Here is a 26893-nt window from a genome sequence, read left to right on the forward strand (position 1 = left end):
GGGGAGGGTGATGGAGGGAGGGAGGAGGGTGGGGTGGTTTGTGTTTGATACTAGCCCCCTGTAGGGAGTGGATGGGCTGAGTGAACGTGTCTGTGAGTGCTGGAAGATGTTGAGTCTGTTTCCCGGTTGGAGGCTGGGGGTTTTGATCCAGAGACTGTAATTCACTGCCTGTGTGTGTGTCGGGCTGGTGGCAGGAGGAGGGGGGACTGATCTGGGACCGGGAGACACGCTGGGGACTGCCAGGGCCGGGGGCACCCATGGGTGCTGCTGTGGGGGGGGGGGTGGGTGGGTGCGGTCCCTGAGCGCGCTGTGCCTTTAAGGGGCGGTCTGTCACTCGGAGCTCATGTGATATTCATGTGACCCAGAGAGGCGGAAATACAGACAGAGACAGAGACACAGAGGGAGACAGAGACAGAGACACAGAGAGAGAGAGAGAGACAGAGAGAGAGAGAGAGAGAGAGAGAGAGAGAGACAGAGAGAGAGAGACAGAGAGAGAGAGACAGAGAGAGAGACAGAGAGAGAGAGAGACAGAGAGAGAGAGAGCAGAGAGAGAGAGAGAGAGAGAGAGAGAGGACAGAGAGAGAGAGACAGAGAGAGAGACAGAGAGAGAGAGAGACAGAGAGACAGAGAGAGAGAGACAGAGAGAGAGAGATAGAGAGAGAGAGACAGACAGAGAGAGAGAGAGACAGAGAGAGAGGTGGGGGGGTAGTGATGGGTTCTCTGTTCCGCAGTGAGGAAATGTGTCTGGCGCAACTCTTCCTGCAGTCGGGAACGGCGTATCAGTGTGTGGCCGAACTGGGGGAAATCGGACTGGTGGAGTTCCGAGATGTACGGATCCCAGAGAGAGAGGGGGGGGGAGAGAGGGGGAACGGGGGAGAGGGGGGGGGGGGAGAGAGAGAGAGAGAGGGGGGGAGGGGGGGGGGAGGAGAGAGAGAGAGAGGGGAACGGGGGGAGGGGGGGGGGAACGGGAGGAGAGAGGGGGGGGGGAACGGGGGGAGGGGGGGGGGAACGGGGGGAGGGGGGGAATGTGGGGAGAGAGAGAGGGGGGACAGAGAGGGGAGGGACGGGGGAGGGACAGAGAGAGGGGGGACGACGGAGAGAGAGGGGTGACAACGGAGAGACAGAGGGGGGGAGACGGAGGGGGGTGGACGGAGAGAGGGGGGGGAACGGAGAGGGGGGGGGAACGGAGAGAGGGGGGGGAATGGAGAGAGGGGGGGGAATGGAGAGGGGGGGGAACGGAGAGAGGGGGGGAACGGAGAGGGGGGGGGAACGGAGAGAGGGGGGGGGAACGGAGAGGGGGGGGAACGGAGAGAGGGGGGGGAACGGAGAGGGGGGGGGAACGGAGAGAGGGGGGGGAACGGAGAGGGGGGGGAACGGAGAGAGGGGGGAGAACGGAGAGGGGGGGGGAACGGAGAGAGGGGGGGGAACGGAGAGGGGGGGGGAACGGAGAGAGGGGGGGGAACGGAGAGAGGGGGGGAATGGAGAGGGGGGGGGAACGGAGAGAGGGGGGGGAATGGAGAGGGGGGGGGAACGGAGAGAGGGGGGGGAATGGAGAGGGGGGGGGAACGGAGAGAGAGGGGGGCGGAGGGGGGGGGGCGGAGAGAGAGGGGGGGACGGAGGGGGGAACGGAGAGAGAGGGGGACGGGGGGGGACGGAGAGGGGGGGGATGGAGAGAGGGGGGGGACAGGGGGGGGTGCGGAGATGGGGGGGGACGGAGAGTGGGGGGCGGAGAGAGAGGGGGGACGACGGGGGGGGGGCGGAGAGAGGGGGGACGGAGAGAGGGGGGGATGGGGGGGGGGGACGGAGAGAGAGGAAGGGGGGGAGGGAGAGAGAGGAAGGGGGGGAGGGAGAGAGAGGGGGGGGGAACGGGGGAGAGAGAGAGGGGGGAACGGGGGGAGAGAGAGAGAGGGGGGGGGAACGGGGGGAGAGAGAGAGGGGGGAACGGGGGAGAGAGAGAGAGGGGGGAACGGGGGGGGGAGAGAGAGAGAGGGGGAACGGGGGGAGAGAGAGAGAGAGAGGGACGGGGAGAGAGAGAGAGAGGGGGGAACGGGGGGGGGGAGAGAGAGAGGGGGGGAACGGGGGGAGAGAGAGAGAGAGAGGGGGAACGGGGGAGAGAGAGAGAGAGGGGGGAACGGGGGAGAGAGAGAGAGAGAGAGGGGGAAAGGGGGGAGAGAGAGAGAGAAAGGGGGGGAACGGGGGGAGAGAGAGGGGGAATGGGGGGAGAGAGAGAGAGAGAGGGGGGGAACGGGGGGGGGGGAACGGGGGGAGGGGGGGAATGTGGGAGAGAGAGAGAGGGGAACGGGGGGAGAGAGAGAGAGAGAGGGGGGGAACGGGGGAGAAGAGAGAGAGAGGGGGGAACGGGGGAGAGAGAGAGAGGGGGGAGGGGGGGGAACGGGGGGAGAGAGAGAGAGAGGGGGGGGGATGGGGGGAGAGAGAGAGAGAGGGGGGGAACGGGGGGAGAGAGAGAGCGGGGAACGGGGGGAGAGAGAGAGAGGGGGGGAACGGGGGGAGAGAGAGAGAGAGAGGGGGGGAACGGGGGGAGAGAGAGAGAGAGGGGGGGAACGGGGGGAGAGAGAGAGAGGGGGGGGAACGGGGGGAGAGAGAGAGGGGGGGAACGGGGGGAGAGAGAGAGAGGGGGGAACGGGGGGAGAGAGAGAGAGAGGGGGGAACGGGGGGAGAGAGAGAGAGGGGGAACGGGGGGAGAGAGAGAGAGGGGGGAACGGGGGGAGAGAGAGAGAGGGGAACGGGGGAGAGAGAGGGGGGGGGAACGGGGGGAGAGAGAGAGAGGGGGGAACGGGGGAGAGAGAGAGAGAGAGGGGGAACGGGGGAGAGAGAGAGAGAGAGGGGGAAAGGGGGGAGAGAGAGAGAGAAAGGGGGGAACGGGGGGAGAGAGAGGGGGAATGGGGGGAGAGAGAGAGAGAGAGGGGGGGAACGGGGGGGGGGAACGGGGGGAGGGGGGGAATGTGGGGAGAGAGAGAGAGGGGAAAGGGGGGAGAGAGAGAGAGAGGGGGGGGAAGGGGGGAGAGAGAGAGGGGGGGGAACGGGGGGAGAGAGAGCGGGGAACGGGGGAGAGAGAGAGAGGGGGGAACGGGGGGAGAGAGAGAGAGGGGGGAACGGGGGGAGAGAGAGAGAGAGGGGGGGAACGGGGGGAGAGAGGGGGGGGGAACGGGGGGAGAGAGAGAGAGAGGGGGGCACGGGGGAGAGAGAGAGAGAGAGGGGGGAACGGGGGGAGAGAGAGAGAGAGAGGGGGAACGGGGGGAGAGAGAGAGGGGGGACGGGGGAGAGAGAGAGAGAGGGGGGGACGGGGGGAGAGAGAGAGGGGGGGAACGGGGGGAGAGGGGGGGGGGAACGGGGGGAGAGAGAGGGGGGGGAACGGGGGGAGAGAGAGAGAGAGAGGGGGGGAACGGGGGGAGAGAGAGAGAGAGGGGGAATGGGGGGAGAGAGAGAGAGGGGGGAACGGGGGAGAGAGAGAGAGAGGGGGAACGGGGGAGAGAGAGAGAGAGGGGGAATGGGGGGAGAGAGAGAGAGAGGGGGGGGAACGGGGGGAGAGAGAGAGGGGGGGAACGGGGGGGGAGAGAGAGAGAGGGGGGAACGGGGGGGAGAGAGAGAGAGGGGGGGGAACGGGGGGAGAGAGAGGGGGGGAACGGGGGGAGAGAGGAGAGGGGGGAACGGGGGGAGAGAGAGAGAGGGGGGAACGGGGGGGGAGAGAGAGAGGGGGGGAACGGGGGGAGAGAGAGAGAGAGAGGGGGAATGGGGGAGAGAGAGAGAGAGAGGGGGGGAACGGGGGAGAGAGAGAGAGGGGGAACGGGGGGGAGGGGGGACCGGGGGAGAGAGAGAGAGAGGGGGGGGGAATGGGGGGAGAGAGAGAGAGAGGGGGGAACGGGGGGAGAGAGAGAGGGAGGAACGGGGGGAGAGAGAGAGAGAGGGGGGAACGGGGGAGAGAGAGAGAGAGAGGGGGGAATGGGGGAGAGAGAGAGAGAGAGGGGGGAACGGGGGAGAGAGAGAGGGGGAAAGGGGGGAGAGAGAGAGAGAGGGGGGGGAACGGGGGGAGAGAGGAGAGAGAGGGGGGGAATGGGGGAGAGAGGTGGGGGGGAACGGGGGAGGGGGGGGGGAACGGGGGGAGGGGGGGAATGTGGGGAGAGAGAGAGAGGGGAACGGGGGGAGACAGAGAGAGAGAGGGGGGGAACGGGGGGAGAGAGAGAGAGAGAGGGGGGGAACGGGGGAGAGAGAGAGAGAGGGGGAAAGGGGGGAGAGAGAGAGAGAAAGGGGGGGAACGGGGGGAGAGAGAGGGGAATGGGGGAGAGAGAGAGAGAGGGGGGGGAACGGGGGGAGGGGGGGGGAACGGGGGGAGGGGGGAATGTGGGGAGGGAGAGAGAGGGGAACGGGGGAGGGAGAGAGAGGGGAACGGGGGGAGAGAGAGAGAGAGAGGGGGGGGGAACGGGGGGAGAGAGAGGGGGGGAACGGGGGAGAGAGAGAGAGAGAGGGGGGGAACGGGGGAGAGAGAGAAGGGGGGGAACGGGGGAGAGAGAGAGAGGGGGGAGGGGGGGGACGGGGGAGAGAGAGAGAGGGGGGAGGGGGGGGAACGGGGGGAGAGAGAGAGAGAGAGGGGGGGAATGGGGGGAGAGAAGAGAGAGGGGGGGGGAACGGGGGGAGAGAGAGAGGGGGGAACGGGGGGAGAGAGGAGAGGGGGGAACGGGGGGAGAGAGAGAGGGGGGAACGGGGGGGGAGAGAGAGAGGGGGAACGGGGGGAGAGGAGAGAGAGAGAGGGGGGAACGGGGGAGAGAGAGAGAGGGGGAACGGGGGGAGAGAGAGGGGGGGAACGGGGGGAGAGAGAGGGGGGGGAACGGGGGGAGAGAGAGAGAGAGAGGGGGGGGAACGGGGGGAGAGAGAGAGGGGGGGGGAACGGGGGAGAGAGAGAGAGAGAGGGGGGGAATGGGGGGAGAGAGAGAGAGGGGGGAACGGGGGAGAGAGAGAGAGAGGGGGGAACGGGGGAGAGAGAGAGAGAGAGGGGGAAAGGGGGAGAGAGAGAGAGAGAGAGAGGGGGGAACCGGGGGGAGAGAGAGGAGAGAGGGGGGGAACGGGGGAGAGAGAGAGGGGGGAACGGGGGAGAGAGAGAGAGAGGGGGAGAACGGGGGAGAGAGAGAGAGAGAGGGGGAATGGGGGGAGAGAGAGAGAGAGAGGGGGGAACGGGGGGAGAGAGGGGGGGGAACGGGGGGAGGGGGGGAATGTGGGGAGAGAGAGAGAGGGGAACGGGGGAGAGAGAGAGAGAGGGGGGGGGGAACGGGGGGAGAGAGAGAGAGAGAGGGGGGGAACGGGGGAGAGAGAGAGAGAGGGGGGGAACGGGGGAGAGAGAGAGAGAGAGGGGGGAACGGGGGGAGAGAGAGAGGGGGGGGGGAACGGGGGAGAGAGAGAGAGGGGGGAACAGGGGGAGAGAGAGAGGGGGGAACGGGGGGAGAGAGAGGGGGGGAAAGGGGGGAGAGAGGGGGGGGAACGGGGGGAGAGAGAGAGAGAGGGGGAAGGGGGAGAGAGAGAGAGAGGGGGGGACCGGGGGGAGAGAGAGAGGGGGGGAACGGGGGGGAGAGAGAGAGGGGGGGGGAACGGGGGAGAGAGTGGGGGGGAACGGGGGAGAGAGAGAGAGAGAGATGGGGGGAACGGGGGGAGGGAGAGAGAGAGGGGGGGAACGAGGGAGAGAGGGGGAACGGGGTGAGAGAGAGGGGGGGGAATGGGGGAGAGAGGGGAACGGGGGAGAGAGAGAGGGAGAACACGGGAGGGACGGGGTGGGGGAACGAAGTGACGGGTGGGGGGAGGATCACTTCTTCCCACCTAATATTTTTCTCCCAAACCCCCTGCCCCTCGCTGATTAACCGCCCCCCCCCGTCTCTCTCTCTCTCCAGTTGAATCCCAACACCAATCTGTTCCAGCGCCGGTTTGTCGGGGAGATTCGAAGGTGTGAGGAACTCGAACGGACATTCAGTGAGTTTCCCTTCATTCACACCGTGTAACGGGAGAGAGCACCGAAATAATTCACCCAAAATAATTCACCGAAAATAATTCACCGAAATAATTCACCGAAAATAATTCACCGAAATAATTCACCGAAATAATTCACCGAAAATAATTCACCGAAAATAATTCACCGAAATAATTCACCCAACATAATTCACCGAAAATAATTCACCGAAATAATTCACCGAAATAATTCACCCAAAATAATTCACCCAAATAATTCACCGAAATAATTCACCGAAATAATTCACCCAAAATAATTCACCGAAATAATTCACCCAAAATAATTCACCGAAATAATTCACCCAAAATAATTCACCCAAAATAATTCACCGAAATAATTCACCCAAAATAATTCACCGAAATAAATTCACCCAAAATAATTCACCGAAATAATTCACCCAAAATAATTCACCCAAAATAATTCACCGAAATAATTCACCCAAAATAATTCACCCAAAATAATTCACCGAAATAATTCACCAAAATAATTCACCGAAATAATTCACCCAAAATAATTCACCGAAATAATTCACCCAAAATAATTCACCGAAATAATTCACCCAAAATAATTCACCCAAAATAATTCACCGAAATAATTCACCCAAAATAATTCACCCAAATAATTCACCGAAATAATTCACCCAAGATAATTCACCCAAAATAATTCACCGAAATAATTCACCCAAAATAATTCACCCAAAATAATTCACCGAAATAATTCACCCAAAATAATTCACCCAAAATAATTCACCGAAATAATTCACCCAAGATAATTCACCCATAATAATTCACCGAAATAATTCACCCAAAATAATTCACCGAAATAATTCACCCAAAATAATACACCCGAAATAATTCACCGAAATAATTCACCCAAAATAATTCACCCAAAATAATTCACCGAAATAATTCACCCAAAATAATTCACCCAAAATAATTCACCGAAAATAATTCAACGAAAATAATTCACCCAAAATAATTCACCCAAAATAATTCACCGAAAATAATTCACCCAAAATAATTCAACGAAAATAATTCACCCAAAATAATTCACCGAAATAATTCACCCAAAATAATTCACCCAAAATAATTCACCCAAAATAATTCCACCCGAAATAATTCACCCAAAATAATTCAACGAAAATAATTCACCCAAAATAATTCACCGAAATAATTCACCCAAAATAATTCACCGAAAATAATTCAACGAAAATAATTCACCCAAAATAATTCACCGAAATAATTCACCCAAAATAATTCACCGAAAATAATTCAACGAAAATAATTCACCCAAATAATTCACCAAAATAATTCACCGAAAATAATTCACCGAAATAATTCACCGAAAATAATTCAACGAAAATAATTCACCCAAAATAATTCACCCAAAATAATTCACCGAAATAATTCACCCAAAATAATTCACCGAAAATAATTCAACGAAAATAATTTACCGAAATAATTCACCCAAAATAATTCACCGAAATAATTCACCCAAATAATTCACCCAAAATAATTCACCGAAATAATTCACCGAAAATAATTCAACGAAAATAATTCACCCAAAATAATTCACCCAAAATAATTCACCGAAATAATTCACCGAAAATAATTCACCCAAAGTAATTCACCGAAATAATTCACCGAAATAATTCACCGAAATAATTCACCCAAAATAATTCACCCAAAATAATTCACCGAAATAATTCACCGAAAATAATTCACCCAAAGTAATTCACCGAAATAATTCACCCAAAATAATTCACCCAAAATAATTCACCGAAATAATTCACCCAAAATAATTCACCGAAATAATTCACCAAAATAATTCACCCAAAATAATTCACCGAAATAATTCACCCGAAAATAATTCTCTCCCTCTGTCCCTCACCCGTCTCTCCCTCTGTCCCTCTCTCTCCCTCTCCCTCTCTCAGGTTACCTGGAGGATGAGGTTAAGAAGGCGGATCTCCGCCTGCGTGTGGACCAGTCTGTTGACCTCAGTGCCCCTGCGCCCAAGGATGTCCTCTTGATCCAGGAAGAGTGTGAGCAGCTGCAGCGGGAGCTGCGGGAAGTCAGCGGGAATCGGGATTCACTCAAGAAGCGGCTGCGAGAGATGGAGCAATACCGCGAGGTGCTGAGGGAGACACAGGCCTTCACCAACCAGGGGGTGAGTGTGTGCCCGGCGAGGGAGGGGTATGACCCAGCGCACGGGGGTGCGCCTCTCACTCTCTCTCTCTTTCTCTTACAGCACAGTTTGGGGAGTCCCGTCCGAAGCCGGAGATTCACGGATCACGAGCCCCTGCTCGACCCCACCCTCACCCGGACTCTGGAGTCACAACTCAGGTACGTTCCCCGTCCCCAACCCCCCTGACAGTGCGGCGCTCCCTCAGTACTGACCCTCTGACAGTGCGGCACTCCCTCAGCACTGACCCTCTGACAGTGCGGCACTCCCTCAGTACTGACCCTCTGACAGTGCGGCACTCCCTCAGCACTGACCCTCTGACAGTGCGGCACTCCCTCAGCACTGACCCTCTGACAGTGCGGCGCTCCCTCAGTACTGACCCTCTGACAGTGCGGCACTCCCTCAGCACTGACCCTCTGACAGTGCGGCACTCCCTCAGCACTGACCCTCTGACAGTGCGGCACTCCCTCAGCACTGACCCTCTGACAGTGCGGCACTCCCTCAGCACGGACCCTCTGACAGTGCGACACTCCCTCAGCACGGACCCTCTGACAGTGCGACACTCCCTCAACGCTGACCCTCTGACAGTGCGGCACTCCCTCAGCACTGACCCTCTGACAGTGCGGCACTCCCTCAGCACTGACCCTCTGACAGTGCGGCACTCCCTCAGCACTGACCCTCTGACAGTGCGACACTCCCTCAACGCTGACCCTCTGACAGTGCGGCGCTCCCTCAGCACTGACCCTCTGACAGTGCGACACTCCCTCAGCACTGACCCTCTGACAGTGCGACACTCCCTCAGCACTGACCCTCTGACAGTGCGGCACTCCCTCAGCACTGACCCTCTGACAGTGCGGCACTCCCTCAGCACTGACCCTCTGACAGTGCGGCGCTCCCTCAGCACTGACCCTCTGACAGTGCGGCACTCCCTCAGCACTGACCCTCTGACAGTGCGGCACTCCCTCAGCACTGACCCCCTGACAGTGCGGCACTCCCTCAGCACTGACCCTCTGACAGTGCGGCACTCCCTCAGCACTGACCCTCTGACAGTGCGGCACTCCCTCAGCACTGACCCCCTGACAGTGCGGCACTCCCTCAGCACTGACCCTCTGACAGTGCGGCACTCCCTCAGCACTGACCCTCTGACAGTGCGGCACTCCCTCAGCACTGACCCTCTGACAGTGCGGCACTCCCTCAGCACTGACCCTCTGACAGTGCGGCACTCCCTCAGCACTGGCCCTCTGACAGTGTGGCACTCCCTCAGCACTGACCCTCTGACAGTGCGGCACCCCCTCAGCACTGACCCTCTGACAGTGCGGCGCTCCCTCAGCACTGACCCTCTGACAGTGCGGCACTCCGGGTTAAGGCCACATTCCCGTGTGTTTTGCAGCTTTGTGGCTGGAATTATTCACCCCTGGAAGCTGGCGGCCTTCGAGAGGCTCCTCTGGAGAGCCTGCTGTGGCTACGTGATTGTCAACTTCTCCGAGGTTCCAGAGGCCATGGAGGACCCCGTGACAGTGAGTGTCCGAGCGCGAGAGAGTGAGGGAGGGCGGGTTGGACGGAGTGCGAGGCGAGAGTTATGGAGTGATCGAGGTTTAAACATCAGAACTAGGAGCAGGAGTAGGCCATCTGGCCCCTCGGGCCTGCCCCGCCACTCAATAGAACATAGAACACTACAACACAAACAGGCCCTTCGGCCCACAAGCTGCGCCGATCCTATCCCTACCTACCAGGCCTATCTATAACCCCCAATCCCATTAAACCCCATGGACTCATCCAGAAGTCTTTTAAAAGACCCCAGCGAGTTCGCCTCCACCACCACTGACGGCAGCCGATTCCATTCACTCACCACCCTCTGAGTGAAAAACTTACCCCTAACATCACTTCTGAACCTCCCTCCCCGCACCTTAAATCTGTGTCCTCTCGTAGCGACCATTTCAACCCGGGGAAATAGCCTCTGAGAGTCCACCCTATCTATTCCTCTCAACATTTTATAAACCTCTATCAGGTCGCCTCTCAACCTTCGTCTCTCCAGGGAGAAGAGTCCCAGCTCCCTCAACCTATCCTCATAAGGCATGCCTCCCAGTCCAGGCAACATCCTTGTAAATCTCCTCTGTACCCTTTCAATAGCTTCTACATCCTAAGATCATGGCTGATCTTTTTGTGGACTCAGCTCCACTTACCCGCCCCCTCACCATAACCCTTAATTCCTTTACTGTTCAAACATTTATCTATCCTTGCCTTAAAAACATTCAATGAGGGAGCCTCAACTGCTTCACTGGGCAGGAAATTCCACAGATTCACAACCCTTTGTGTGAAGAAGTTCCTCCTCAACTCAGTCCTAAATCTGCTCCCCCTTATTTTGAGGCTATGCCCCCTCGTTCTAATTTCACCCGCCAGTGGAAACAACTTCCCTGCTTCTATCTTATCGATTCCCTTCATAATCTTATATGTTTCTATAAGATCTCCCCTCATTCTTCTGAATTCCAATGAGTATAGCCCCAGTCTACTCAGTCTCTCCTCATAAGCCAACCCTCTCAACTCCGGAATCACCCTAGTGAATCTCCTCTGCACCCCCTCCAGTGCCAGTATATCCTTTCTCAAGTAAGGAGACCAAAACTGTACACAGTACTCCTAGGTATCTCTCACCTTAAACCTATGCCCTCTAGTTTTAGACTCCCCTACCTTTGGGGAAAAGATATTGACTATCTAGCTGATCTGTGCCCCTCATTATTTTATAGACCTCTATAAGATCACCCCTCAGCCTCCTACACTCCAGAGAAAAAAGTCCCAGTCTATCCAGCCTCTCCTTATAACTCAATCCATCAAGTCCTGGTAGCATCCTAGTAAATCTTTTCTGCACTCTTTCTAGTTTAATAATATCCTTTCTATAATAGGGCGACCAGAACTGTACACAGTATTCCAAGTGTGGCCTTACCAATGTCTTGTACAACTTCAACAAGACGTCCCAACTCCTGTATTCAATGTTCTGACCGATGAAACCAAGCATGTCGAATGCCTTCTTCACCACTCTGTCCACCTGTGACTCCACTTTCAAGGAGCTATGAACCTGTCCCCCTAGATCTCTTTGTTCTGTAACTCTCCCCAACGCCCTACCATTAACTGAGTAAGTCCTGCCCTGGTTCAATCGACCAAAATGCATCACCTCGCATTTATCTGAATTAAACTGCATCTGCCATTCGTCTGCCCACTGGCCCAATTGATCAAGATCCCATTGCAATTGGAGATAACTTTCTTCTCTGTCCACTTTGCCACCAATCTTGGCGTCATCTCCAAACTTACCGTAGAAAGAGTGAGCCACTGGGTGAGGGAATGAGAGGTGGGATAGAGAGATTATTTAATATGTATTCCTGGGACACGGGGGTCACTGGCTGGGTCAGTATTTATTGCCCATCCCCAGTTACCCCTGGAGGGTAGTTGAGAGTCACCCACATTGCTGTGTCTCTGGAGTCCCATGTAGGCCAGACCGGGGTAAGGACGGCAGATTTCCTTCCCTAAAGGGAACCAGATGGGTTTTTCCCACAATGGGTCATCAGGAGATTCTTAATCCCAGATATTTTTTATTGAATTCAAATTCCACCATCTGCCGTGGTGGGATTCGAACCCGGGTCCCCCAGAACATTAGCTGAGTCTGGGGATTAATTGATCGTCTTGTGATAATACCACTAAGCCATCGCCTCCCCTCGATCCCTTTAGTCCCAAGAGCGAAATCTAATTTCTTCCTGAAATCACACAACGTTTTGGCCTCAACTACCTTCTGTGGGAGTGAATTCCACACATTCCCCACCCAATACCTGGGGGAGTATTAACGGGAGTCTCTCTGGGTTACTAGGGGAGTATTAACGGGAGTCTCTCTGGATTACTGGGGGAGTATTAACGGGAGTCTCTCTGGATTACTGGGGGAGTATTAACGGGAGTCTATCTGGGTTACTGGGGGAGTATTAACGGGAGTCTGTCTGGGTTACTGGGGGAGTATTAACAGGAGTCTATCTGGGTTACTGTGGGAGTATTAACGGGAGTCTCTCTGGGTTACTGTGGGAGTATTAACGGGAGTCTGTCTGGGTTACTGGGGGAGTATTAACGGGAGTCTACCTGAGTTACTAGGAGAGTTTTAACGGGAGTCTCTCTGGGTTACTGGGGGAGTATTAACGGGAGTCTCTCTGGGTTACTTGGGGAGTATTAATGGGAGTCTATCTGGGTTACTCGGGGAGTATTAACAGGAGTCTCTCTGGGTTACTGGGGGAGTATTAACGGGAGTCTGTCTGGGTTACTGGGGGAGTATTAACGGGAGTCTCTCTGGGTTACTGGGGGAGTATTAACGGGAGTCTCTCTGGGTTACTGGGGGAGTATTAACGGGAGTCTGTCTGGGTTACTGGGGGAGTATTAACGGGAGTCTCTCTGGGTTACTGGGGGAGTATTAACGGGAGTCTCTCTGGGTTACTGGGGGAGTATTAACGGGAGTCTCTCTGGGTTACTGGGGGAGTATTAACGGGAGTCTGTCTGGGTTACTGGGGGAGTATTAACGGGAGTCTCTCTGGGTTACTGGGGGAGTATTAACGGGAGTCTCTCTGGGTTACTGGGGGAGTATTAACGGGAGTCTCTCTGGGTTACTGGGGGAGTATTAACGGGAGTCTCTCTGGGTTACTGGGGGAGTATTAACGGGAGTCTCTCTGGGTTACGGGGGAGTATTAATGGGAGTCTCTCTGGGTTACTGGGGGAGTATTAGCGGGAGTCGCTCTGGGTTACGGGGGGAGTATTAACGGGAGTCTATCTGGGTTACTGGGGGAGTATTAACGGGAGTCTGTCTGGGTTACTGTGGGAGTATTAACGGGAGTCTGTCTGGGTTACTGGGGGAGTATTAATGGGAGTCTCTCTGGGTTACTGGGGGAGTATTAATGGGAGTCTCTCTGGGTTACTGGGGGAGTATTAACGGGAGTCTCTCTGGGTTACTGGGGGAGTATTAACGGGAGTCTCTCTGGGTTACTGGGGGAGGATTAACGGGAGTCTCTCTGGGTTACTGGGGGAGGATTAACGGGAGTCTGTCTGGGTTACTGGGGGAGTATTAACGGGAGTCTGTCTGGGTTACTGGGGGAGTATTAACGGGAGTCTGTCTGGGTTACTGGGGGAGGATTAACGGGAGTCTCTCTGGGTTACTGGGGGAGGATTAACGGGAGTCTCTCTGGGTTACTGGGGGAGTATTAACGGGAGTCTGTCTGGGTTACTGGGGGAGTATTAACGGGAGTCTCTCTGGGTTACTGGGGGAGTATTAACGGGAGTCTCTCTGGGTTACTGGGGGAGTATTAACGGGAGTCTCTCTGGGTTACTGGGGGAGTATTAACGGGAGTCTCTCTGGGTTACTGGGGGAGTATTAACGGGAGTCTGTCTGGGTTACTGGGGGAGTATTAACGGGAGTCTCTCTGGGTTACTGGGGGAGTATTAACGGGAGTCTGTCTGGGTTACTGGGGGAGTATTAACGGGAGTCTGTCTGGGTTACTGGGGGAGTATTAACGGGAGTCTGTCTGGGTTACTGGGGGAGTATTAACGGGAGTCTGTCTGGGTTACTGGGGGAGTATTAACGGGAGTCTCTCTGGGTTACTGGGGGAGTATTAACGGGAGTCTCTCTGGGTTACTGGGGGAGTATTAACGGGAGTCTCTCTGGGTTACTGGGGGAGTATTAACGGGAGTCTCTCTGGGTTACGGGGGAGTATTAATGGGAGTCTCTCTGGGTTACTGGGGGAGTATTAGCGGGAGTCGCTCTGGGTTACGGGGGGAGTATTAACGGGAGTCTATCTGGGTTACTGGGGGAGTATTAACGGGAGTCTGTCTGGGTTACTGTGGGAGTATTAACGGGAGTCTGTCTGGGTTACTGGGGGAGTATTAATGGGAGTCTCTCTGGGTTACTGGGGGAGTATTAATGGGAGTCTCTCTGGGTTACTGGGGGAGTATTAACGGGAGTCTCTCTGGGTTACTGGGGGAGTATTAACGGGAGTCTCTCTGGGTTACTGGGGGAGGATTAACGGGAGTCTCTCTGGGTTACTGGGGGAGGATTAACGGGAGTCTGTCTGGGTTACTGGGGGAGTATTAACGGGAGTCTGTCTGGGTTACTGGGGGAGTATTAACGGGAGTCTGTCTGGGTTACTGGGGGAGGATTAACGGGAGTCTCTCTGGGTTACTGGGGGAGGATTAACGGGAGTCTCTCTGGGTTACTGGGGGAGTATTAACGGGAGTCTGTCTGGGTTACTGGGGGAGTATTAACGGGAGTCTCTCTGGGTTACTGGGGGAGTATTAACGGGAGTCTCTCTGGGTTACTGGGGGAGTATTAACGGGAGTCTCTCTGGGTTACTGGGGGAGTATTAACGGGAGTCTCTCTGGGTTACTGGGGGAGTATTAACGGGAGTCTGTCTGGGTTACTGGGGGAGTATTAACGGGAGTCTCTCTGGGTTACTGGGGGAGTATTAACGGGAGTCTGTCTGGGTTACTGGGGGAGTATTAACGGGAGTCTGTCTGGGTTACTGGGGGAGTATTAACGGGAGTCTGTCTGGGTTACTGGGGGAGTATTAACGGGAGTCTGTCTGGGTTACTGGGGGAGTATTAACGGGAGTCTCTCTGGGTTACTGGGGGAGTATTAATGGGAGTCTCTCTGGGTATTGGGAGCTGAACTAACCAATCCTCTCTTTTCCTCCCCCCCCTGCCCCCCCCCCCAGGGTGAGATGCTGAAACCTGTCGCCTTTCTGATCTCCTACTGGGGGGAACAAATCGGTCAAAAAGTCAAGAAGATTTGTGATTGGTAAGTGGCACAGACCAGGGGTTTTCCATTTCAGCCCCTGCTCCAGCCTCTTTCACAAGAGATCCCCCCCCCAAACCACCCCTGACCCTCACTGACACTGTAACCCAGCCCGCTACCCTGGATCCCAACCCTATCCCGTTATTCCCCAGCTCCCAGTGACACTGTAACCCAGCCCGCTACCCTGGATCCCAACCCTATCCCGTTATTCCCCAGCTCCCAGTGACACTGTAACCCAGCCCGCTACCCTGGATCCCAACCCTATCCCGTTATTCCCCAGTTCCCAGTGACACTGTAACCCAGTCCGCTACCCTGGATCCCAACCCTATCCCGTTATTCCCCAGCTCCCAGTGACACTGTAACCCAGGCCGCTACCCTGGATCCGAACGCTATCCCGTTATTCCCCAGCTCTCACTGACACTGTAACCCAGCCCGCTACCCTGGATCCGAACCCTATCCCGTTATTCCCCAGCTCCCAGTGACACTGTAACCCAGCCCGCTACCCTGGATCCGAACGCTATCCCGTTATTCCTCGGCTCTCACTGACACTATAACCCAGCCCGTTACCCTGGATCCGAACGCTATCCCGTTATTCCCCCGCTCCCAGTGACACTGTAACCCAGCCCGCTACCCTGGATCCGAACCCTATCCCGTTATTCCCCAGCTCTCACTGACACTATAACCCAGGCCGCTACCCTGGATCCGAACCCTATCCCGTTATTCCCCAGCTCTCACTGACACTGTAACCCAGGCCGCTACCCTGGATCCCAACCCTATCCCGTTATTCCCCAGCTCTCACTGACACTGTAACCCAGCCCGCTACCCTGGATCGCAACCCTATCCTGTTATTCCTCCGCTCCCAGTGACACTGTAACCCAGCCCGCTACCCTGGATCCGAACCCTATCCCGTTATTCCCCAGTTCCCAGTGACACTGTAACCCAGCCCGCTACCCTGGATCCGACCCCTATCCCGTTATTCCCCAGCTCCCAATGACACTGTAACCCAGCCCGCTACCCTGGATCCGAACCCTATCCTGTTATTCCCCAGCTCCCAGTGACACTGTAACCCAGTCCGCTACCCTGGATCCGAACCCTATCCTGTTATTCCCCAGCTCCCAGTGACACTGTAACCCAGCCCGCTACCCTGGATCCGAACCCTATCCCGTTATTCCCCAGTTCCCAGTGACACTGTAACCCAGCCCGCTACCCTGGATCCGACCCCTATCCCGTTATTCCCCAGCTCCCAATGACACTGTAACCCAGCCCGCTACCCTGGATCCGAACCCTATCCTGTTATTCCCCAGCTCCCAGTGACACTGTAACCCAGTCCGCTACCCTGGATCCGAACCCTATCCCGTTATTCCCCAGTTCCCAGTGACACTGTAACCCAGCCCGCTACCCTGGATCCTAACCATTTCCCATATTTTCCCAGTTATCACTGCCAGGTTTTCCCATATCCCAGTAACTTGGAGGAACAGCAGCGGACACTGGAGAGTTTGCAAACTCGCATCGAGGACTTGAAATCGGTACGTACGAGAGAGAGAAAGTGTGTATCTACTGATTTGATTTATTATTGTCCCGTGTATCGGGATACAGTGAAAAGTATTGTTTCTTGTGCGCTGTACAGACAAAGCATGCCGTTCATAGAGAAGGAAAGGAGAGGGTGCAGAATGTAGTGTTACAGTCACAGCGAGGGTGTAGAGAAAGATCAGCTTAATGCGAGGTCGGTCCATTCAAAAGTCTGACAGCAGCAGGGAAGAAGCTGTTCTTGAGTCGGTCGGTACGGGACCTCAGACTTTTGTATCTTTTTCCCGATGGAAGAAGGTGGAAGAGAGAATGTCCGGGGTGTGTGGGGGGGGTCCTTGATTATACCGGCTGCTTTTCCCCGAGGCAGCGGGAAGTGTAGACAGAGTCAATGGATGGGAGGCTGGTTTGTGTGATGGATTGGGGGCTACATTCACCACCCTTTTGTAGTTCCTTGCGGTCTTGGGCAGAGCAGGATCCCAGACCGAGCTGTGATCCAACCAGAAAGAATGCTTTCTATGGGGCATCTGTAAAAGTTGGTGAGAGTCCGTAGCGGACATGCCAAATTTCCTTAGTCTTCTGAGAAAGTAGAGGCGTTGGTGGGGCTTTCTTAACTATAGTGTCAGCATGGGGGGGACCAGGACAGGTTGTTGGTGTTCTGGACACGTAAAAACCTGAACGAGATGGGGAGCGACAGAACGTGTGTGAGACGGGGCGCGGGTGCGAGGGAGACGGGGCGCGGGTGCGAGGGAGACGGGGCGCGGGTGCGAGGGAGACGGGGCGTGGGTGTGAGGGAGAGCGCGCGTCTCTGTCTCGACGTGACTCCTGCAGTGAATCTCCCCCGTCCTTCCCGAGGTGCTGAATGAGACGGAGGAGTACCTGAGCCAGATCCTGCAGAAGGTTGTGCGCTTGCTGTTCCCCTGGATGGTGAGGATACAGAAGATGAAGGCCATTTACCTGGTCCTGAACCAGTGTAACTTTGACATCACTGGCAAGTGCATGATTGCTGAGGTCTGGTGCCCAAGTTCAGACCTAGAGCGCCTCCAACTGGCTCTGGAGCGGGGCTCGGTAAGTATTCAGCCCATCGTCTCTGTGCTATCCCCCCAAGCTAGCACCCCGACTGACTTCCCTCCTCCTGCCTTCCCCTGCCGTTAAATCAATCATTAAATACCCCCTGACACCCAGATCCCTCTGCACACTCGGAGTGGTTGGCACTGCTGCCTCGCAGCGCCAGGGACCCGGGTTCGATCCGCGGCTTGGGTCACCGTCCGTGTTGTCCTCTTTTAAGGTCGAACCAAATAGACAAACTCAAATTAAATGAGGACAAATTAAAATGCGAATATTCGGGTCAGTGACGCACCCCATCCCCGGCGGTGCCCAGTGAGCCCGAAAGGCGCCGACTGTGCCCGCAGACACCGCGTGCTCCCTCCCCCGGGACCCCCGGCAGCGAACGTCGCCACGGTAGAGGGGCAGACAGTCAGGACAGGCGGGCCCCCCCCACCCCCACCGATCACCCTCTGCCTGGACCTGTAAATGTCACACCTCACCAGGCCCAGGAGCAGGTTCACCAGGAGACGGCCATCCTGACCCTCCCCTCTCCGAACCGGGCGTCCGTAGATCAGGAGCGTGGGACTGAAACGCAAACAGAACATCAACGAAAGGTTCTTCAGGCAAACAACAAGGGGGTGCAACCAAAGACACAAAACGTAGTGGGTTTCCTCCGGGTGCTCCGGTTTCCCCCTACAGTCGGAGAGACGTGCTGGTTAGGGTGGATTGGCCGTGCTAAATTCTCCCTCACTGTAACCTGAACAGGAGTGTGGGCAACCGGGGGATTTTCACAGGAACTTCATTGCAGTGTTAATGTCAGCTTACTCGTGACACCAATAAATAAACTTCATTACAACATCCCAGAACTTCGCTGATTTTAGATAATACCACAGCCAGTCCACCTGACCTACACATCTTTAGACACCAAGGGACAATTTAGCACGGCCAATCCACCCTAACCTACACATCTTTGGACACTAAGGGACAATTTAGCATGGCCAATCCACCCTAACCTACACATCTTTGGACATTAAGGGACAATTTAGCATGGCCAATCCCCCTAACCTACACATCTTTGGACATTAAGGGACAATTTAGCATGGCCAATCCCCCTAACCTACACATCTTTGGACACTAAGGGACAATTTAGCATGGCCAATCCACCCTAACCTGCACATCTTTGGACACTAAGGGACAATTTAGCATGGCCAATCCCCCTAACCTACACATCTTTGGACACTAAGGGACAATTTAGCATGGCCAATCCACCCTAACCTGCACATCTTTGGACACTAAGGGACAATTTAGCATGGCCAATCCCCCTAACCTACACATCTTTGGACACTAAGGGACAATTTAGCATGGCCAATCCACCCTAACCTACACATCTTTGGACACTAAGGGGCAATTTAGCATGGCCAATCCACCCTAACCTACACATCTTTGGACACTAAGGGACAATTTAGCACGGCCAATCCACCCTAACCTACACATCTTTGGACACTAAGGGACAATTTAGCATGGCCAATCCACCATAACCTACACATCTTTGGACACTAAGGGACAATTTAGCATGGCCAATCCACCATAACCTACACATCTTTGGACACTAAGGGACAATTTAGCATGGCCAATCCACCATAACCTACACATCTTTGGACACTAAGGGACAATTTAGCATGGCCAATCCACCATAACCTACACATCTTTGGACACTAAGGGATAATTTAGCATGGCCAATCTACCCTAACCTACACATCTTTGGACACTAAGGGACAATTTAGCATGGCCAATCCACCATAACCTACACATCTTTGGACACTAAGGGACAATTAAGCCACCGAGCCTTGGAGTGGGTGTGGGGGAAGGTGGAGATTCAGAGGTGCAGGCAGAAACTGTGCGGTGTTGCAGTGAAATGATTCCCCTGGGCTCTGAGATTGACTTGGTGTTCACTGTGTCCGGTCCCCAGCAGAGAACCGGAGCGACAGTCCCATCCTTCTACAACCGGGTTCCAACAACACAGGTCCCACCAACCCTCAACCGCACCAACCACTTCACCGCTGGCTTCCAGAGTATCGTCGATGCGTACGGTGTAGGGAACTACCAGGAGGTTAACCCAGGTAGGGTCAGTGCTGAGGGAGTCCCTCACTGTCAGAGGGTCAGTGCTGAGGGAGTCCCTCACTGTCAGAGGGTCAGTGCTGAGGGAGTGCCGCGCTGTCAGAGGGTCAGTGCTGAGGGAGTGCCGCACTGTCAGAGGGTCAGTGCTGAGGGAGCGCCGCACTGTCAGAGGGTCAGTGCTGAGGGAGTGCCGCACTGTCAGAGGGTCAGTGCTGAGGGAGTGCCGCACTGTCAGAGGGTCAGTACTGAGGGAGTGCCGCACTGTCAGAGGGTCAGTGCTGAGGGAGTGCCGCACTGTCAGAGGGTCAGTGCTGAGGGAGTGCCGCACTGTCAGAGGGTCAGTGCTGAGGGAGCGCCGCACTGTCAGAGGGTCAGTGCTGAGGGAGCGCCGCACTGTCAGAGGGTCAGTGCTGAGGGAGTGCCGCACTGTCAGAGGGTCAGTGCTGAGGGAGTGCCGCACTGTCAGAGGGTCAGTGCTGAGGGAGTGCTGCACTGTCAGAGGGTCAGTGCTGAGGGAGTGCCGCACTGTCAGAGGGTCAGTGCTGAGGGAGTGCTGCACTGTCAGAGGGTCAGTGCCGAGGGAGCGCCGCACTGTCAGAGGGTCAGTGCTGAGGGAGCGCCGCACTGTCAGAGGGTCAGTGCTGAGGGAGTGCCGCACTGTCAGAGGGTCAGTGCTGAGGGAGCGCCGCACTGTCAGAGGGTCAGTGCTGAGGGAGCGCCGCACTGTCAGAGGGTCAGTGCTGAGGGAGCGCCGCACTGTCAGAGGGTCAGTGTTGAGGGAGCGCCGCACTGTCAGAGGGTCAGTGCTGAGGGAGTGCCGCACTGTCAGAGGGTCGGTGCTGAGGGAGTGCCGCACTGTCAGAGGGTCGGTGCTGAGGGAGTGCCGCACTGTCAGAGGGTCGGTGCTGAGGGAGTGCCGCACTGTCAGAGGGTCGGTGCTGAGGGAGTGCCGCACTGTCAGAGGGTCGGTGCTGAGGGAGCGCCGCACTGTCAGAGGGTCGGTGCTGAGGGAGCGCCGCACTGTCAGAGGGTCCGTGCTGAGGGAGTGCCGCACTGTCAGAGGGTCAGTGCTGAGGGAGTGCCGCACTGTCAGAGGGTCAGTGCTGAGGGAGTGCCGCACTGTCAGAGGGTCAGTGCTGAGGGAGTGCCGCACTGTCAGAGGGTCAGTGCTGAGGGAGTGCCGCACTGTCAGAGGGTCAGTGCTGAGGGAGTGCCGCACTGTCAGAGGGTCAGTGCTGAGGGAGTGCCGCACTGTCAGAGGGTCAGTGCTGAGGGAGCGCCGCACTGTCAGAGGGTCAGTGCTGAGGGAGCGCCGCACTGTCAGAGGGTCAGTGCTGAGGGAGCGCCGCACTGTCAGAGGGTCAGTGCTGAGGGAGCGCCGCACTGTCAGAGGGTCAGTGCTGAGGGAGTGCCGCACTGTCAGAGGGTCAGTGCCGAGGGAGTGCCGCACTGTCAGAGGGTCAGTGCTGAGGGAGTGCCGCACTGTCAGAGGGTCAGTGCTGGGGAGTGCCGCACTGTCAGAGGGTCAGTGCTGAGGGAGTGCCGCACTGTCAGAGGGTCAGTGCTGAGGGAGCGCCGCACTGTCAAAGGGTCAGTACTGAGGGAGTGCCGCACTGTCAGAGGGTCAGTGCTGAGGGAGCGCCGCACTGTCAGAGGGTCAGTGCTGAGGGAGTGCCGCACTGTCAGAGGGTCAGTGCTGGGGGAGTGCCGCACTGTCAGAGGGTCAGTGCCGAGGGAGTTTTATTTGGTGTGTAACCTGTGTTATCTCTTTCTCTCTCTCTCTCTCTCTCGTTCTGTCCATCCAGCTGTCTACACGATCATCACTTTCCCCTTTCTGTTTGCTGTGATGTTCGGTGATGTGGGCCATGGGCTGGTCATGTCGCTGTTCGCTGCCTGGATGGTGATTAACCAGAACGACCCCAAACTCAGGAAGGAAACCAGTGAGGTAAGACTGGATTCGGGAGGAGGCCACTCAGCCCGTTGTGTGTTGTGCTGGCCTGTGGGAGTGGGTAGTGGTTTGGGGCCGTGTGTGTGTGTGGATTCACTCTGTCCTTTGCCTCTCTCTGTGTCTGTGTCAGATTTGGAGGATGTTTTTTGATGGTCGGTACCTCATTCTGCTGATGGGGATATTCTCGATCTACACCGGCCTGATTTACAACGACTGCTTCAGTCTCTCCCTCTCCATCTTCCCATCTGCCTGGCACGTCCAGCCAATGATGGACCATGTCTGGAGGTAGGTTCAAGCTCCCCTCCCTCCCCCTCCCTCCCCCTCTCTCTCCCTCTCTCCCTCTGTCTCTCCCTCTGTCTCTCCCTCCCCCTCCTCAATATCTCTCCCCCCCCACTCTCCGTCTCCCCCTCCAACTCTCCGTCTCCCCCCCCAACTCTCTGTCTCCCCCCCCCGACTCTCTGTCTCCCCCCCCCACTCTCCGTCTCCCCCCCAACTCTCCGTCTCCCCCCCACTCTCTGTCTCCCCCCCCACTCTCTGTCCCCCCCAACTCTCTGTCCCTCCCCCACTCTCTGTCCCTCCCCCACTGTCTGTCCCCCCCCACTCTCTGTCCCCCCCCACTCTCTGTCCCTCCCCCACTCTCTGTCCCCCTCCAACTCTCCGTCTCCCTCCCCACTCTCCGTCTCCCTCCCCCGACTCTCTGTCTCCCCCCCCCACTCTCTGTCTCCCCCCCCACTCTCTGTCCCCCCCCCCACTCTCTGTCCCCCCCCAACTCTCTGTCCCCCCACCACTCTCTGTCTCCCCCCCCACTCTCTGTCCCCCCCCAACTCTCTGTCCCCCACCACTCTCTGTCTCCCCCCCCACACTCTCTGTCCCCCCCCACTCTCCGTCTCCCTCCCCCCCACTCTCCGTCTCCCTCCCCCCGCTCTCCGTCCCCCTCCCCCCGCTCTCCGTCCCCCTCCCCCCGCTCTCCGTCTCCCTCCCCCCGCTCTCCGTCCCCCTCCCCCCGCTCTCCGTCTCCCTCCCCCGCTCTCCGTCTCCCTCCCCCAGCTCTCCGTCTCCCTCCCCCCACTCTCCGTCTCCCTCCCCTTCATCAACGTCTCTCCCCTCCCCTCTCCATCTCCGCCCCCCGTCTCTTCCGCACCGCCCCCCCCAGTCTCTGTCTCTCTCCCTCCCTCTCCGTCTCCCTCCCTCTGTCTCTCTCCGCCCCCCCCGTGTCTCCCCGGGTGTTGATAGTCCCTTCTCTCTGCTGCAGTGATGATGATCTGAGGACACGTGCGTACCTGGCTCTGAATCCCAATGTCAGCAGTGTGTTCGATGGTGTTTATCCGTTCGGGATCGATCCGGTGAGTGAGTCGGAGACTGGCTGGGGTGGGGGGAGGGAGTCGGGGAAGTGGAGGGGAGGGGAGGCGGGGGTTGGGGGGGGTACAGAGGGGCCTGGAGGAGTGTGAGTGAGCTGGGGGGGGGGGTGCTGGGGCGAAGGGGGGGTGTGCGGGAACTCGGGGGGAGGGGAGAGAGTCGGGGAAGAGCGCCAGGGGGGCACGGTGACACAGTGGGTTAACACTGCCCCCTCACAGCGCCAGGGACCCGGGTTCGATTCCCCGGGGGGCACGGTGACACAGTGGGTTAACACTGCTGTCTCACAGCGCCAGGGACCCGGGTTCGATTCCCGGGGGCACGGTGACACAGTGGGTTAGCGCTGCTGTCTCACAGCGCCAGGGACCCGGGTTCGATTCCCGGGGGGCACGGTGACACAGTGGGTTAGCACTGCTGTCTCACAGCGCCAGGGACACGGGTTCGATTCCCCGGGGGGCACGGTGACACAGTGGGTTAGCACTGCTGTCTCACAGCGCCAGGGACCCGGGTTCGATTCCCGGGGGGCACGGTGACACAGTGGGTTAACACTGCTGTCTCACAGCGCCAGGGACCCGGGTTCGATTCCCGGGGGGCACGGTGACACAGTGGGTTATCGCTGCTGTCTCACAGCGCCAGGGACCCGGGTTCGATTCCCGGGGGCACGGTGACACAGTGGGTTAGCACTGCTGTCTCACAGCGCCAGGGACCCGGGTTCGATTCCCGGGGGCACGGTGACACAGTGGGTTAGCACTGCTGTCTCACAGCGCCAGGGACCCGGGTTCGATTCCCGGGGGCACGGTGACACAGTGGGTTAGCACTGCTTTTTCACAGCGCCAGGGACCCGGGTTCGATTCCCAGGGGGCACGGTGACACAGTGGGTTAACACTGCTGTCTCACAGCGCCAGGGACCCGGGTTCGATTCCCCGGGGGCACGGTGACACAGTGGGTTAGCACTGCTGTCTCACAGCGCCAGGGACCCGGGTTCGATTCCCGGGGGCACGGTGACACAGTGGGTTAACACTGCTGTCTCACAGCGCCAGGGACCCAGGTTCGATTCCCGGGGGCACGGTGACACAGTGGGTTGGCACTGCTGTCTCACAGCGCCAGGGACCCGGGTTCGATTCCCCGGGGGGGGCACGGTGACACAGTGGGTTAACACTGCTGTCTCACAGTGCCAGGGACCCGGGTTCGATTCCCGGGGGGCATGGTGACACAGTGGGTTAACACTGCTGTCTCACAGCGCCAGGGACCCGGGTTCGATTCCCGGGGGCACGGTGACACAGTGGGTTAACACTGCTGTCTCACAGCGCCAGGGACCCGGGTTCGATTCCCGGGGGCACGGTGACACAGTGGGTTAGCACTGCTGTCTCACAGCGCCAGGGACCCGGGTTCGATTCCCCGGGGGCACGGTGACACAGTGGGTTAACACTGCTGTCTCACAGCGCCAGGGACCCAGGTTCGATTCCCGGGGGCACGGTGACACAGTGGGTTAGCACTGCTGTCTCACAGCGCCAGGGACCCGGGTTCGATTCCCGGGGGACACGGTGACACAGTGGGTTAGCACTGCTGCCTCACAGCGCCAGGGACCCGGGTTCGATTCCCGGGGGCACGGTGACACAGTGGGTTAACACTGCTGTCTCACAGCGCCAGGGACCCGGGTTCGATTCCCGGGGGCACGGTGACACAGTGGGTTAACACTGCTGTCTCACAGCGCCAGGGATCCGGGTTCGATTCCCCGGGGGGCACGGTGACACAGTGGGTTAACACTGCTGTCTCACAGCGCCAGGGACCCAGGTTCGATTCCCCGGGGGGCACGGTGACACAGTGGGTTAGCACTGCTGTCTCACAGCGCCAGGGACCCGGGTTCGATTCCCGGGGGGCACGGTGACACAGTGGGTTAGCACTGCTGTCTCACAGCGCCAGGGACCCGGGTTCGATTCCCCGGGGGCACGGTGACACAGTGGGTTAACACTGCTGTCTCACAGCGCCAGGGACCCGGGTTCGATTCCCGGGGGCACGGTGACACAGTGGGTTAGCACTGCTGTCTCACAGCGCCAGGGACCCAGGTTCGATTCCCCGGGGGGGCACGGTGACACAGTGGGTTAACACTGCTGTCTCACAGCGCCAGGGACCCGGGTTCGATTCCCCGGGGGCACGGTGACACAGTGGGTTAGCACTGCTGTCTCACAGCGCCAGGGACCCGGGTTCGATTCCCCGGGGGCACGGTGACACAGTGGGTTAACACTGCTGTCTCACAGCGCCAGGGACACGGGTTTGATTCCCGGGGGCACGGTGACACAGTGGGTTAACACTGCTGCCTCACAGCGCCAGGGACCCGGGTTCGATTCCCGGGGGGCACGGTGACACAGTGGGTTAGCACTGCTGTCTCACAGCGCCAGGGACCCGGGTTCGATTCCCCGGGGGCACGGTGACACAGTGGGTTAACACTGCTGCCTCACAGCGCCAGGGACCCGGGTTCGATTCCCGGGGGCACGGTGACACAGTGGGTTAGCACTGCTGTCTCACAGCGCCAGGGACCCGGGTTCGATTCCCGGGGGCACGGTGACACAGTGGGTTAGCACTGCTGTCTCACAGCACCAGGGACCCGGGTTCGGTTCCCCGGGGCTTGGGTCAATGTCTGTGTGGAGTCTGCACATTCTCCCCGTGTCTGTGTGGGTTTCCTCCGGGTGCTCCAGTTTCCTCCCAAAGACGTGCTGGTTAGGGTGGATTGGCCGTGCTAAATTCTCCCTCGGTGTAACCCCAGTGGGCGACTAGGGGGATTTTCACAGTAACTTCATTGCAGTGTTAATGTAAGCCTACTTGTGACACGAATAAATAAAATTTATTTTGCCAACGGACACCCTGATTAGGTGGATTGGCCGTGCTAAATTCTCCCTCAGTGAGAAGGGATTAGCTGGGTGAATATGTGGGGTTGTGGGGATAGGGCCTGGGTGAGATTGTGGTCGGTGCACACTCGATGGGCTGAGTGGCCTCCTTCTGCCCTGTAGGGATTCTATGGAGCAGCTTGTGGGAAGCTAACTTCTCGAACCCACAGAAGATGTGATTTATTATTGTCCTGTGTATTGGGATACAGTGAAAAGTATTGTTTCTTGTGCGCTATACAGACAATGCATACCATTCGTAGAGAAGGAAAGGAGACAGTGCAGGATGTAGTGTTACAGTCACAGCGAGGGTGTAGAGAAAGATCAGCTTAATGTGAGGTAGGTCCATTCAAAAGTCTGACAGCAGCAGGGAAGAAGCTGTTCTTGAGTCGGTCGGTACGGGACCTCAGACTTTTGTATCTTTTTCCCAATGGAAGAAGGTGGAAGGGAGAATGTCCGGGGTGTGTGTGTGTGTGTGTGTGTGTGTGTGTGTGTGTGTGTGTGTGTGTGTGTGTGTGTGGGAGGGGGGGGGTCCTTGATTATACCGGTTGCTGGGGATTGAATATAAAAGTAGGGAGGTCTTGCTGAGGCTGTATAGGGCATTGGTGAGGCCGCAGCTGGAGTACTGTGTGCAGTTTTGGGCGCTGCACTTACACAAGGATATTTTGGCCTTGGAGGGAGTGCAGAGGAGGTTTACTAGGCTGATACCGGAGTTGAGGGGGTTGAGCTATGAGGAGAGGCTGAATAAACTAGGCTTGTACTCGTTAGAGTTTAGAAGAATGAGGGGAGATCTCATTGAGACGTATAAGATGATGAATGGGATGGATAGGATAGAGGTGGAGAGACTCTTCCCGCTCAGAAAGGACAGTAGGACTAGGGGGCACAGCCTCAAGATAAAGGGGGGGGGCGGTTTAGAACGGAGTTGAGGAGGAACTTCTTCACTCAAAGGGTGGTGAATCTCTGGAATTCTCTGCCCGTTGAAGTGGTGGAGGCTGCCTCGCTAAATATTTTTAAGAAGCGGGTTG

At 57.3% G+C, this 26893-nt stretch overlaps 1 protein-coding gene across 1 annotated transcript in view; it reads left to right on the forward strand.

The window, feature by feature from the left end:
* Positions 1-702: 702 nt before the first annotated feature.
* Positions 703-26893, forward strand: part of LOC145340423 (V-type proton ATPase 116 kDa subunit a 2-like) — a gene marked incomplete at its 3' end in the record, with an annotated part of 44355 nt that continues 18164 nt past the window's right edge. Inside the window, exons 1-12 of the mRNA XM_080184893.1 lie at positions 703-828; positions 5895-5973; positions 7944-8176; positions 8258-8352; positions 9582-9708; positions 14917-14999; positions 16429-16522; positions 17376-17588; positions 19537-19687; positions 21491-21630; positions 21764-21918; positions 22886-22976. Of these exons, the coding sequence (XP_080041019.1) occupies positions 712-828; positions 5895-5973; positions 7944-8176; positions 8258-8352; positions 9582-9708; positions 14917-14999; positions 16429-16522; positions 17376-17588; positions 19537-19687; positions 21491-21630; positions 21764-21918; positions 22886-22976 (1578 nt within the window). The remainder of the gene's footprint in view (positions 829-5894; positions 5974-7943; positions 8177-8257; positions 8353-9581; positions 9709-14916; positions 15000-16428; positions 16523-17375; positions 17589-19536; positions 19688-21490; positions 21631-21763; positions 21919-22885; positions 22977-26893) is intronic.

Source organism: Carcharhinus amblyrhynchos, unplaced genomic scaffold (assembly GCF_965287045.1).
Source record: "Carcharhinus amblyrhynchos unplaced genomic scaffold, sCarAmb.v2.hapA chromosome_1000, whole genome shotgun sequence".
Lineage (NCBI taxonomy): Eukaryota > Metazoa > Chordata > Chondrichthyes > Carcharhiniformes > Carcharhinidae > Carcharhinus > Carcharhinus amblyrhynchos.